General features: G+C 43.3%; 1 protein-coding gene across 7 annotated transcripts; it reads right to left on the reverse strand.

The window, feature by feature from the left end:
* Positions 1 to 53: 53 nt before the first annotated feature.
* CCDC181 (coiled-coil domain containing 181) lies at positions 54 to 9903 on the reverse strand. 7 transcript variants are annotated; one of them, XM_083500862.1, is made up of 6 exons: positions 9739 to 9858; positions 7987 to 8147; positions 5531 to 6487; positions 3632 to 3778; positions 1698 to 1852; positions 54 to 921 (listed from the first exon to the last, which is right to left on the reverse strand). In XM_083500862.1, exons 2-6 carry the CDS (start codon positions 8122 to 8124, stop codon positions 759 to 761), a joined length of 1560 nt encoding a protein of 519 aa, XP_083356988.1. In that variant the 5' UTR covers positions 8125 to 8147; positions 9739 to 9858; the 3' UTR covers positions 54 to 758. The 7 variants fall into 7 exon arrangements, with proteins under 7 accessions (XP_083356988.1, XP_083356990.1, XP_083356987.1 ...); XM_083500864.1 differs by having other exon boundaries at positions 1698 to 1849; positions 9628 to 9752; XM_083500861.1 differs by having other exon boundaries at positions 9628 to 9752.
* Positions 9904 to 11166: the final 1263 nt, after the last annotated feature.

Raw genomic sequence — 11166 nt, forward strand, 5'->3', positions numbered from 1 at the left:
TATCATCAAATGCGTACTGTATGGGTGAGAACAAATTGACAAAAACATAAGAATAACGTCGGACAGTATCAGAGCACCTTGCACTTTACTAGTTGTGTTCTGAGCACAAGAACCATTCTCTTAACATTTACCTACCTTCACCAATGCAGTAATTAGTCTGTGCTTGTTTCCATTGGTTCTGTGCTAGGAAAGGATGAGATTTCTTAGGCACAGTAAGTACCCCCAAATGAGCAAACAGTGCTTGAAGAAATGGTGAATACCATTAAGTTTCAGTTGTTATTTTCACACTGCCCCCTCCACTACCTATTCAGGATCAGTATAACAGGGAAGAACATTAGGACAGAACTTTGAAACTGCAATGTCCAGGACTAAGTGACAACTAGATGTTGGTAAAGTCCCTAGTGCTATGTGCTAGCACATTGCCATCAGCTGTGACAGTAGTTTAAGTGTAGCTTTTACACAAAATACTTGGTATGAAGATAACAGTGGTCCCCAAGGCAAGCTATTTAAAAAGGATTTACACCACAATTGCCATATGGGCATTTATTCTGTTTTTTGCTTTGTAGAACTAAGAACACCACCCCAACCCATTCACAAATAGAGACTTATTCCAAGTTTAAGAGGGGGAGAGATTAGTAAGATTGAGAAAATTAAGCCGTTATTGAAGGACTATGAAACATCCCAGAAGAAGCTGCTTTCAAGAGCAAGCTATACAAGGTACTGTGAGAGTCATACTGGAGGCATCCGGTGACTAAATCTCAGCTGTACTGGTCCGTAAAGCGAAGAGATTTTGGTTCAGAAATTGAACAGAGAATATTCTCTATTTGTTTTGCTCTTCTGGCTTCCTGCCTAAGCTGCCTTGCTCGTTCTTTGGCAGCCATTTGCTCTTCTCGCCTCTCCCGTCTCTTCCTTTTTAGCCATCTGCAGAGAAATTAATTATTTTGAAAAACTGAATATGAAGTGGTCCAAGCTTAATTTGATTACTTCTTCCAGATTTACTAAAACCAGGTCACCTACTTTATCCTTAGCAAAAACAGCACACTCTCCAGAATAGAACCCAGCAGCAGAGGATAGTTTATAGAGCTATAAGAACACTGAATACTAGGGTGGACCACAAGTGCTTTTGACTAGATAATAACGCTTGAGGGCTAATATGCATTTTTGAAGTTCCTGTTATAAGAATTAAGTTCATCATGAATTAAAGAGGGCAGTGAAATATAATTATATGATATTCCACAGCCCCCTTTAGACCAGTTTGGGAGCAGTCTCAATTTTCTAAAATTTTGGCTCTTGGCAATTCAGCATTACCCTCACTACTTGTTCTAGTGCTATATCCTGCTGTCTTAGCAGCAGGTACAGCTGCATAGGCACCTTCCCAACATGACCATATACTCTGCTGGTGTGCCTGTGCAGCCACATCCTCACAGTGACCCAGCCCATGTACCACCCTAGTAAGCAGCTGTAATGCTGATGTTAAGAGAGCAGCACCGCTCTTTAACAGGAGGATGCTCCTCAGAAATACATGGGCTCTAGAGCGTGAAGAAAACTGTAGAGTGAGGGAAGACACTTCCGAATGAGGGCAAAAGGCTGTCATCTTCTGCTTCCTAGGGAAACAATCCAAATTAAGTTGACAAAAAGTGAGATGGAATTGTTCCTGTTAGGCAGTAACAGGACAAACAAAACACTGAACAACTTACTGTTTATAAGCGTTGTCATTTTCCGCTGTTCTTGGAAGGAAAAACATGCATTCTTCCTGCTCTTTCAGGTTCTGTATCTGTTTTTCTTTCATGTGTTCTATCTGCTTTTTTCTAAGCCACGACTTGTAAGCTGCTTCTGGATTTCTGCTTTCCTGCTTCAAAAGAAAAATAAACTCCACAGAGATCTACTCCAAATAAATCAAATATTAGCAACTTGTTTACAATGCTAATGTGAGCATTTTACACCACTTTCCAGTTACAGTCACACCTTGGAAGTTGAACGGAATCCATTCCAGAAGTCCGTTCGACTTCCAAAACGTACAGAAACCAAAACACAGCTTCTGATTGGGTGAAAGAAGCTCCTGAAGCCAATCAGAAGCCACGGAAGCTTCATCGCATGTCCGGGTTCCAAAGAATGTTCGCAAACCAGAACACTCACTTCCGGGTTTGTGGTGTTCAGAAGCCAAAACGTCTTGAGTACCAAGGCTTTTGGGATCCAAGGTATGACTGTATTCAGTATATATTTTGAGGAGGCATAGTTGCTTGATAATCCCCCAAAATGCATCTAGAAGGCATTCAGATTCACACATATTGAAGCTAAGACTCATGGCAGCATACCAGCTTTCCAGAAATGGCTAGATACACTAAAGGCTATATAAATATATATATATTCCAATCTTTACACATACACTTTGGAGGAAACAATATTACTTACCTGCAGTGGAAGTCTGAACCTTAACATCAGAAAAACTTCACAACCTGAGAAAAAACTAGATGTAACTCAGTTTTCAAGCTGGTCAGTCACAAAAAGATGCTATTTTTTGGAATCAATCCTCAGATTTGCCTATCAAGTGATTTGATTTGCTCAGTAACACAATGATTTTAGTATGAGATGTTTGATATTAGAATTTATAAATTCTCACATCCCATCCTTTAGTTCACCGAGAATTTTCCAGTTAGAGTAAGAACAATATTCCTGTACAATAAGGGCTAAATGCAGCTGCCATAAAAAGTCTGAAGTAACTGACATCATCTTCAACATCATCATTATTATTTGGATATATAAAAGGTCTTGCACACTCCTTACTCTTTACTACCACCATCCCAAGAGCCAAAGACAAATAAGGCCGCCTTATTTTCTATGCCTTCTGCATAGTTATACCAGGCATTAAATACGTTTGATAAAAGCAAATAAATGTGTCACGACATAGGTAAGTAGTCTCCAATGGATGCCTACATCAGACACAAACATCTGCTTAGGGGGGAAACTGCCATATTAAATTTACCGTATTTTTTGCACCATAACACTCACTTTTTTCCTCCTAGAAAGTAAGGGGAAATGTCTGTGCGTGTTATGGAGTGAATGCCTGCGGGTGGCGGGGGGGGGGGTGTCTGCTGCAGTCGTGAGCAGAGGATCCATGGTTCCCCTTCCTTCCCTCCTCCGTAGTTACAAAGCATGGATCCACATGGATCCTCAGGATTTTTGCATTGGGCTACTCCAAACTCACTGTCAGATCACATGTCTGTGGCCACAGCATGAACCACAAAAATCATATATCCACTATTTCGTTTAGAATTTTTTTTTTCTTGTTTTCCACCTCTAAAAACTACGTGCGTGTTATGGTCCGGTGCGTGTTATAGAGCGAAAAATATGGTAATTAAAAGGTAGCATGCAAATACCACAACTGCCACAAAAAGAGTCTTGCAGATGCTTGACAGCATAGCAGATGGGTTTCTAAATAACTGATAATTGTATTGACTGTAGGCAAGTGATCCTAAAATTGTCATGACCGTATACCTGCTTGCAGCTACAGTTCTGGAAATAGAAGGTGAGATTGCTGTCAATCCTTGTCAGGCAGATTGGGTTTTTCTTCGTTTCAACTTTTTAGAACTAAAACAGGCTGCAGCAGGACAACAGGCATGGGAAAACTTACTCTGCTATTCAAGTCTTCCAGCTGTTTTGCCCTCTGAATTCGCCTCTCTTCCTGCAGCTGCCCTTTTTTCTTCTGCAGCCAAGCTCTGAAGACCATGTCATTCTCTCTCCTTTTCTCCTCCTCCTGTATTCTTTTCCGAATTTCTTCCTTACATTAAAATGTGAACAAAGAATGTGAACTTTTCAACAATCCCAATTCAAAAATTCAGCAATTCTTCAAGCAGCGGTAGTAAAAGGTGTTTGAAATTATTCTAGACCATCCTGAAAAGAACCGGAGCATGAATACAGAGTGATGATAGTAATGTGTTCCAGAGGTTACAATGCAACAATGTTATCAATGTGTCTGAGAGATAGTAAGAACATTAAGGTGAATAGAATGATTTTTTGGTGCTGCATTTACACATCTGCAAGCTAGGTGGGGACGGTAATGATCATTTTGTGTCTAAAAATACTAGAAGGATCAAAAAAGCAGTAGAATTTCAAGTTTAGAGACAACTGCAGTGAAGTCACATATTACTTGGCACCTCTTTATAAGAACCTCCTGTTCCCCATTTCCAATTTCAAACCACAGCACAAAACCAACAATAAGGGGAACTGCATCTGAGCAATGCTTTAATGATAAAGCCTAGTGGTTTTAGGTGGAAGAGATACAGGGAAGCAAGATGTGGATATGCAAAACACCGTATCTACTTCAGATTTCTCTTCAAGTCATACAAATCTTTCCTACAAGACTTTTAAAGGAGCAAAATGTAATTCTATTGAAAGTGGGTAAAAACCTATCTCCTTACAGAAGGGGTTGCCAACATAGTGCCCATGGGCATTAGCACCAAAGATCTCCGTATATGTCCCCTAAAAATACAGAGTGTGTGAGTTACTGTTTGCTCTTCCTGCTCAGCTCCTGTTTGCACTGGCTCAGCCCCCCCCCCCTACATCACACACACACACACACACACACACACACACACGTCTAAACATGCCCATGTTTTATTAAATGCTAAAACTGGACACCCATCCTCCCATTTTGAATAGAGCAGAGGTGCAAGGAGTGAGCATGATGGTGAATGATATAGGTGTCTTTTTACAATGATGATAGTGGCTACCAGGACCACAAAATGGTACAGTGAAGTGCCCATCTCTTTTTCCATTCTTTTAGATGCGGCAACCATTTTGTGGTATGCCAAACCTCCACAGCAGTCATTTTGTGACTGGTACTCTCAGAACTCCCTCAAATTTCCCAGTGTACCCAGTGGCCCAAAAAGGTTGGTGCCCTCTGCCTTAAAGATACATACATACATTCTTACACTGAAAGCAAATACAGTATACAACACTTAATTATTGCTAAAGATGAATTGATGGCAACTAGCTTAGATGGTATTAAAAGTGGAATTGGCATTTCACATTAAAGGCTATTAGCCATGACAGCTGAAGGGAATTTTCATATTCAAAAGCTGTGTATCTCTGAATATTAGCTGAAATGGGAATAATCAATGGGGGTAGCTTATTGCCTTCGTGAATGGCTTGTGGGCATTTCAGATCTACCTGCTAGATCTGAAAACCGACTGCTAGGCTAGAACCCCAGTCACCCCACCCCGATTTTACATTATTATGCTAAAAGCAGCACTAATACCTAAAAGTGTGATTTTTAAAAGGTAGTTAATGCTCCTTTTTCTGAAAGCAAAGTGATGTGCACTTGCATATATGCACAGGCAGCTTGTTCCATAATTGTAGAGCCAAGGGCTTACTACTTGCTACTGTACTAGTGGAATGGCAGGACTCTGCACAAGATGCTCCTTGCATCTTAACAAGAAAGTGAGTTTGCCAAGGAGAGTCGTGGAGGGATGGGTCTAAAACAAGACCCAATTACAGTGCACTGGTCTTCTCATTTCCTTTGTACTCTCACCTCTTTCTTTAATTTCTCTTTTCTTTGTTCCATTTGCTTTTGCAGTTCTTTTTGCCTGGGTGACAGGCAGTATGTAGAGCTTCTTGCACCGAGACTCACATTTGCTGACTGCACCCTTCGTGGACTTTTCCCCCTTTCTGTGTTTCTTGTAATGTTGATTGCTGAGCATGGCCGAATGGGTGGTGGTTGAGGGACACGAATGCAGCCTTCTCTGGTCACAGATGTTTGTCCTAAGGAGTCTTCCTTTGTTAAACAGACAGGGCTGAAAGCAGTACTGTAGGAGGTTTTAGGAGAAATGTGTTGAGCTTCAATGTCACTAAAAGAAACACTTAGTGGAGGAAAGAAGCCTTGGCTCTCAATGTCATGGATACTGAGGAGTTCAAATTTCCCATCTCTTTCTACTAGAATCTTGCCATCCTTGTGCTCATCATCTGTAGCACCATTAATAGAAAGAGAAATATCCTCCCTTCCTGCTCCATTACAAATGTGCAATTGAGACAGTCTGCCTGAAATGTTCCTGTGCGAATCATTTTTTTCAGTTTCTAAAGCTTTCAAAGAGGGGATTTCAAGATCTACTAGATCATCCTTGAATTTTAGTTTCCTTTCTTTCGTTTCATCTAAAGGTTCCTGAGATAGAAGTAGTTTGTTGGCTTCCTCAATTTTTTCTAAGATGTACCGCTTTATATCTTCATCATCATCCTCCTGGTCTTCTAGCTTTGATTCCTGACAAGAATCTTCACTGTCAGAATCAGATGTTTGCTCCAACTGCTTAGGATCAAGTTCAAGTATTGAATAAATTTCGTTTTGTGACTTCTCATCCAGAACTTCCTCAGGCTCAGGAGGCTCTTGTGAAGGATGTTCTCCCACTTCATCACCTTCTAAAGATTCTTGTGGAGAATTTATTCTATCTTCTATACATTCTAAGTCTTTGTCAACACCTTCATTTTCATCATGATTCTACAAAGAAATTCAAAGTACCTATTTATGTTAGGATGTAATGGGAAGCACACATAAAATGACTGTCTTCAAATGTCATGCTAAACTCCACTTTATAAAATGAACAAGCCTAGTCTCTTCTCTGACTTACTCCACATACTTCCTCTCTTTATCCCATGCAGGAAGGAATTTGGAATAATTCACTTCCACTTTCGATTAACCAAACTTGCTGTATCATCTGGACCTAAAAAATGTGGTTAATCTTAAATAGTGTTAAACAAGTCAGCTTTGTTAACTATTGTTTGAAATTGGCTTGTTTGAAACTAATCATAGCTAAAAGTAAACACAGTTTGTCAGTCCAACAACAAACCAGTGTCAAGCAGAACCAGAAGCAAAACATTCAAATTCCTCCTCTCTGGCAGGAGGGGTATGAGCTTGAAGCTGACCGCAACTCACTTCTTTTGCTCATGTTGCATAACTATGGTTTAGTATAATCTGCACATACAACCAGTGTGCCATTAACAATTATATTTAAGAATATGGGAGAAGGGTTGTATCTTGGGGGTAGAGCATCTGTGTTGTATGCAGAAGATCCCAGCTTCAATCCCCAGCGTCTCCAAGCATGTCCCCTTTAAAACCCTGAGAGCCACTGCCAGTGAGATGGACATTACCGAACTGTATAAAGCAGCTTACTATGTGCCTGGAGCCAATTCACACAGTTCCCAAGGCAAATTTCCTTTTCGTTGTAACTAAATAAAAACTTAATAGCTTAAGTTCAAAATGCGTATAAACAAAATTCTAGAAGAATAGCCAGTGAGGTGCAATGACTGAGAAGCTGAGCTTGGATGTAGGAAGCCCAGGTTCCATTCCTCACTCAACTGTGCTGAGTTATTCCAAGTCAATTACAGTCGTACCTTGGAAGTCAAACAGAATCCGTTCCAGAAGTCCGTTTGACTTCTGAAACGTTCGACTTCAAAGCGCAAGTTGAATGGCTGCAGGAAGCACCTGCTTTTTGATTGTCCGGAGCCAGAACGTTCGACCCCCAAGACGTTCAGGAGCCGAGATACAACTGTATCCTCCTTTAAAAGTGACCATTTTTACCCAAGTATATATATATGTTATCTCAATAAAATATTAGATTGCCTGTTTTTAAAAAAGTTTTAAACAGTGCAATCCTATGCATGTTTACACTGCGTTTAACAGAGCCTACTCACTATTATTTAGGACTGCAGCCCGAGACTGCAAACCAAAGAATCTCTTCATTCCAATACACACTTCTGGGTGCACACAAGGAATTATCTCCTCTTGTACCATTAATGCCAGATGAGGTCACCCCAGATGTTTCTGAAAGTTGGTACTGGCTTGATCTCGAAGGTCTAAGTTCCCTGGATCTCAGCCTATACCCAACAATATTTTAAGAACCATAAATGTCCTCTCATTCCAGTCTATTTATTTACATCAGCACATTTCATATGGAACTGAGATACTGGCACAAGACTAATGTAGTATTTTGCTAATACCTGTATATCATTAGAGATTTGTTTTTCTTCTTCATTAATTAGCCATTCAAGATCTTTTTCAAAATCATCTTCGTAGTCCCCACCATCTGTGGGACCTCCAGTATCTGAAGATTCACTAGTGTCTTTTTTGTCACTCATTGTGGATGTTCCTTAATGGAAAGCTACAAATTGAAAAAATATATGAAGTGTTTCATTACAAAGAAACTAAGTGTTTTAGAATATGGACACTTTAATGACTCTAAGCAGGCAATCTTGCAGAATATTTTCATGACTTGAACCCGATTATTTCTCAGCTGTGATTCAATAGCTTTACTGACTGTCGGACCATGTCTGCTTTTTTACCCAAATTTCATGACCACCAAACGGTCCTACAGTCACCCAGCTTTTTGTAGCTTGTACAAAATGCCATAGGCCTACAAGATTGGATCAAATAACTTATAGGAAGTTTCCTCGGGAGTCCTAGATACAAGAAATACTGCCTGAACTCTATAGTTCCTGTTCTGTACTAATCATGTTTCCAATTACAAGATTATTCACTTTTCTTTTATGTTGCAGTTAACGAAGGTTGAATGTGTATCAACACTAAATTGCTACTTATGCATATTGGCAGAGAAATGCATGAAACGCCCTCTGATAGCCAGACACGTGTTCACAACAAAAATTTGTCACCAACTTGGGTTGTTATTTAGTAAGCCTCACATTAACCTGATAACTGATAAACTAAAAGCACAATCCTATGCATGCGACAGGGTGAGCTCCCGTTGCTCGGTCCCTGCTCCTGCCAACCTAGCAGTTCGAAAGCATGTTAAAGTGCAAGTAGATGAATAGGTACGGCTCCAGCGGGAAGGTAAACAGCGTTTCCGTGCGCTGCTCTGGTTCGCCAGAAGCGGCTTAGTCATGCTGGCCACATGACACGGAAGCTGTACGCCGGCTCCCTCGGCCAATAAAGCGAGATGAGTGCCGCAACCCCAGAGTCGGCCACGACTGGACCTAATGGTCAGGGGTCCCTTTACCTTTTATGCATGCCTACTCAGAAATAAATTCCACTAAGCTCAATAGGACATATTGCAAGGTAAGCAGCGGAGCGTTGATCCATCAAGGAAAACTGGCCAAGCACCATCCCATTCTTACAATGCAAATCTGCCGGGCCAGGCGATGAAGGTATCGCCTGCAAAGCAGCCTCCGACCAACTTTCCGGATCCAGTCGGAGGATCCAAATCAAGCCTTGGGGCGGCCACTTGATGAGGAAGATCGAGGCCCCTCCAGAAGCGAAACCTGCCTGTTCGGAGGCCGAGGCTTTCCGAGCACCTGAAGCGATTTACGCCCGTCGCCATGGCAGCCGCCTCCCCGCCCACCCCAGGGCGAGGCCCGCTCTCTGCCGAAACCACGGGGCCGAAGGAGGCGCTCAAGCCCCGCCCTCCTGCCTTTCCCCGCCGTCCCTTCGGCTCCGTCGGCGGAGAGCGGCTGCCCGACCCTCCCTCGCCCCTCCTGGCCGGGACAACCAGCCAAGGGGGGCGCTTCGGACGGGTCCGCGCCCCGCCCCCCCCCCGAGCCCAGGCTCTGACAGGCTGCTGGCCGTAGACCGGAGTCCGCCTCGACGAGACCCCCCTCGGCCCTCGCCCTCCCGTCGTTCATCTCCACCTGTGGACGGCGCCGGGCCGCGACCCGCCCTCCATGGCGTTGTCATGGTAACCGCTGCGCCCCCCGGCGGCCCGTCATGCCGCCGAGACTTCCCCTCCCCACGCCACTCACCAAAGCGGAGGACGACGGCGGCTGCGAAGGTCCACACAGGCCTCTCACGCGCCGCCCACCACGCTCGCCGTCTCCATAGCCACCGCAGGCACGGCGAGCCGGCGGGAGGACAAACGCGGGCTTCCCGCCGCGGCCCTTTGCCGTCGCCATGGAGACGCCGCGAAACGTCACGCAGGGCGGGAAATCCGCCCCTGCCTGCTCCGCTAAGCTGAGGTTATATGTGGTAACTTGGCAAGGAAGGCATTTTACCGGTCAGCTTCAAGGTCGTTTAATGAGGGCTAGTGGCCTCTCGACCTCCTTCCCTCATGGCATCGGGGAGTAAAAAAGCACATTTATTACACTTGGAATACTTATCTGCGCCTAGGATGCTATAGTGTATTTAACACCCGTTTATGAAAAAGTAATCTTGAGTGCATTTTCGAATTTAAATGGAATGATCTCAGATTGTGGATTACGCTTATTCTAGAACTACCGCTATTAACTTTTGTGCGTTTTTTGTTTTTTAAAAAAGTATCTTGTAAACTGCCTTTAGAACCTATTGGGAAGCAGACACCCATAATGAATAGCGGGATGGATGGATGTATTTTGGTACTTCTGATTCATCTACAGTTGTACCTTGGTTCCCAATCTTAATCCGTTTCTGAAGTCTCTTCTAAAACCAAAGCATTCTAAAACCAAGGTGCGCTTTCCTATAGAAAGTAATGCAAAATGGATTAAACCGTTCCATACTTTTAAAAACAATCCCTAAAACAGCAATTTTACTATCTAACAAGATCATTTCTGGGTTAGGGTTAATTTTAGGATTGGGTTATCGTTAGAGTAAGGATTAGGGTTAGGGTCAGTGTTTTATGTTTTCTTGTGATTTTGATTCGTTTGCGATTTGATTGCTTTTTTCAATTTGTTGTGTTGCTGCTTTTTCAAGAGTTGCAAGTTTGTTGGCTTTGAGGTTTTGTGGATAGTTTCAGTTTTAATTTTGAATGACAGCTGGGGAGCACGAAGCCTCCGCTTCCCAACTGAGAGATCCCCCCGCTTGCACGGGAGTAGGAGCTGGATTGGGGCTGCTCAGCTGGAGAGGTGCAGGCACCGTCACACTTTTCCTTTGAGGGGTGCGTAGCTGCATTCATTTCAACGTACAATGTGGAGACAGCCCAACAGCTGCCTCAGTGGCAGTTTAGGGGCTCTCAGATGCAGCTGCCGGGCTGCCTCCACCTTCGCCACCCCAGCAACTATTCTGCCTGGCTGCCTTCAGGTGGTGCAGGGGCTCTGATGCTCCCCTCAAGGGAGAAGTTTAAAGGAGCCCCCAGCCACGGACCCCTCAATGCCAAGTGTGAGGGAGCCTGCACCTCCCCAGCTGAGCAGCCCAATCTAGCTCCTACTCCCGTGGAAGCAGGAGCAGGGACACTCAAAACGGAAGTGTGGCACCGAAAA

This window comes from Podarcis liolepis (assembly GCF_965112155.1).
Source record: "Podarcis liolepis genome assembly, chromosome: 4".
Classification (NCBI taxonomy): Eukaryota; Metazoa; Chordata; class Lepidosauria; order Squamata; family Lacertidae; genus Podarcis; species Podarcis liolepis.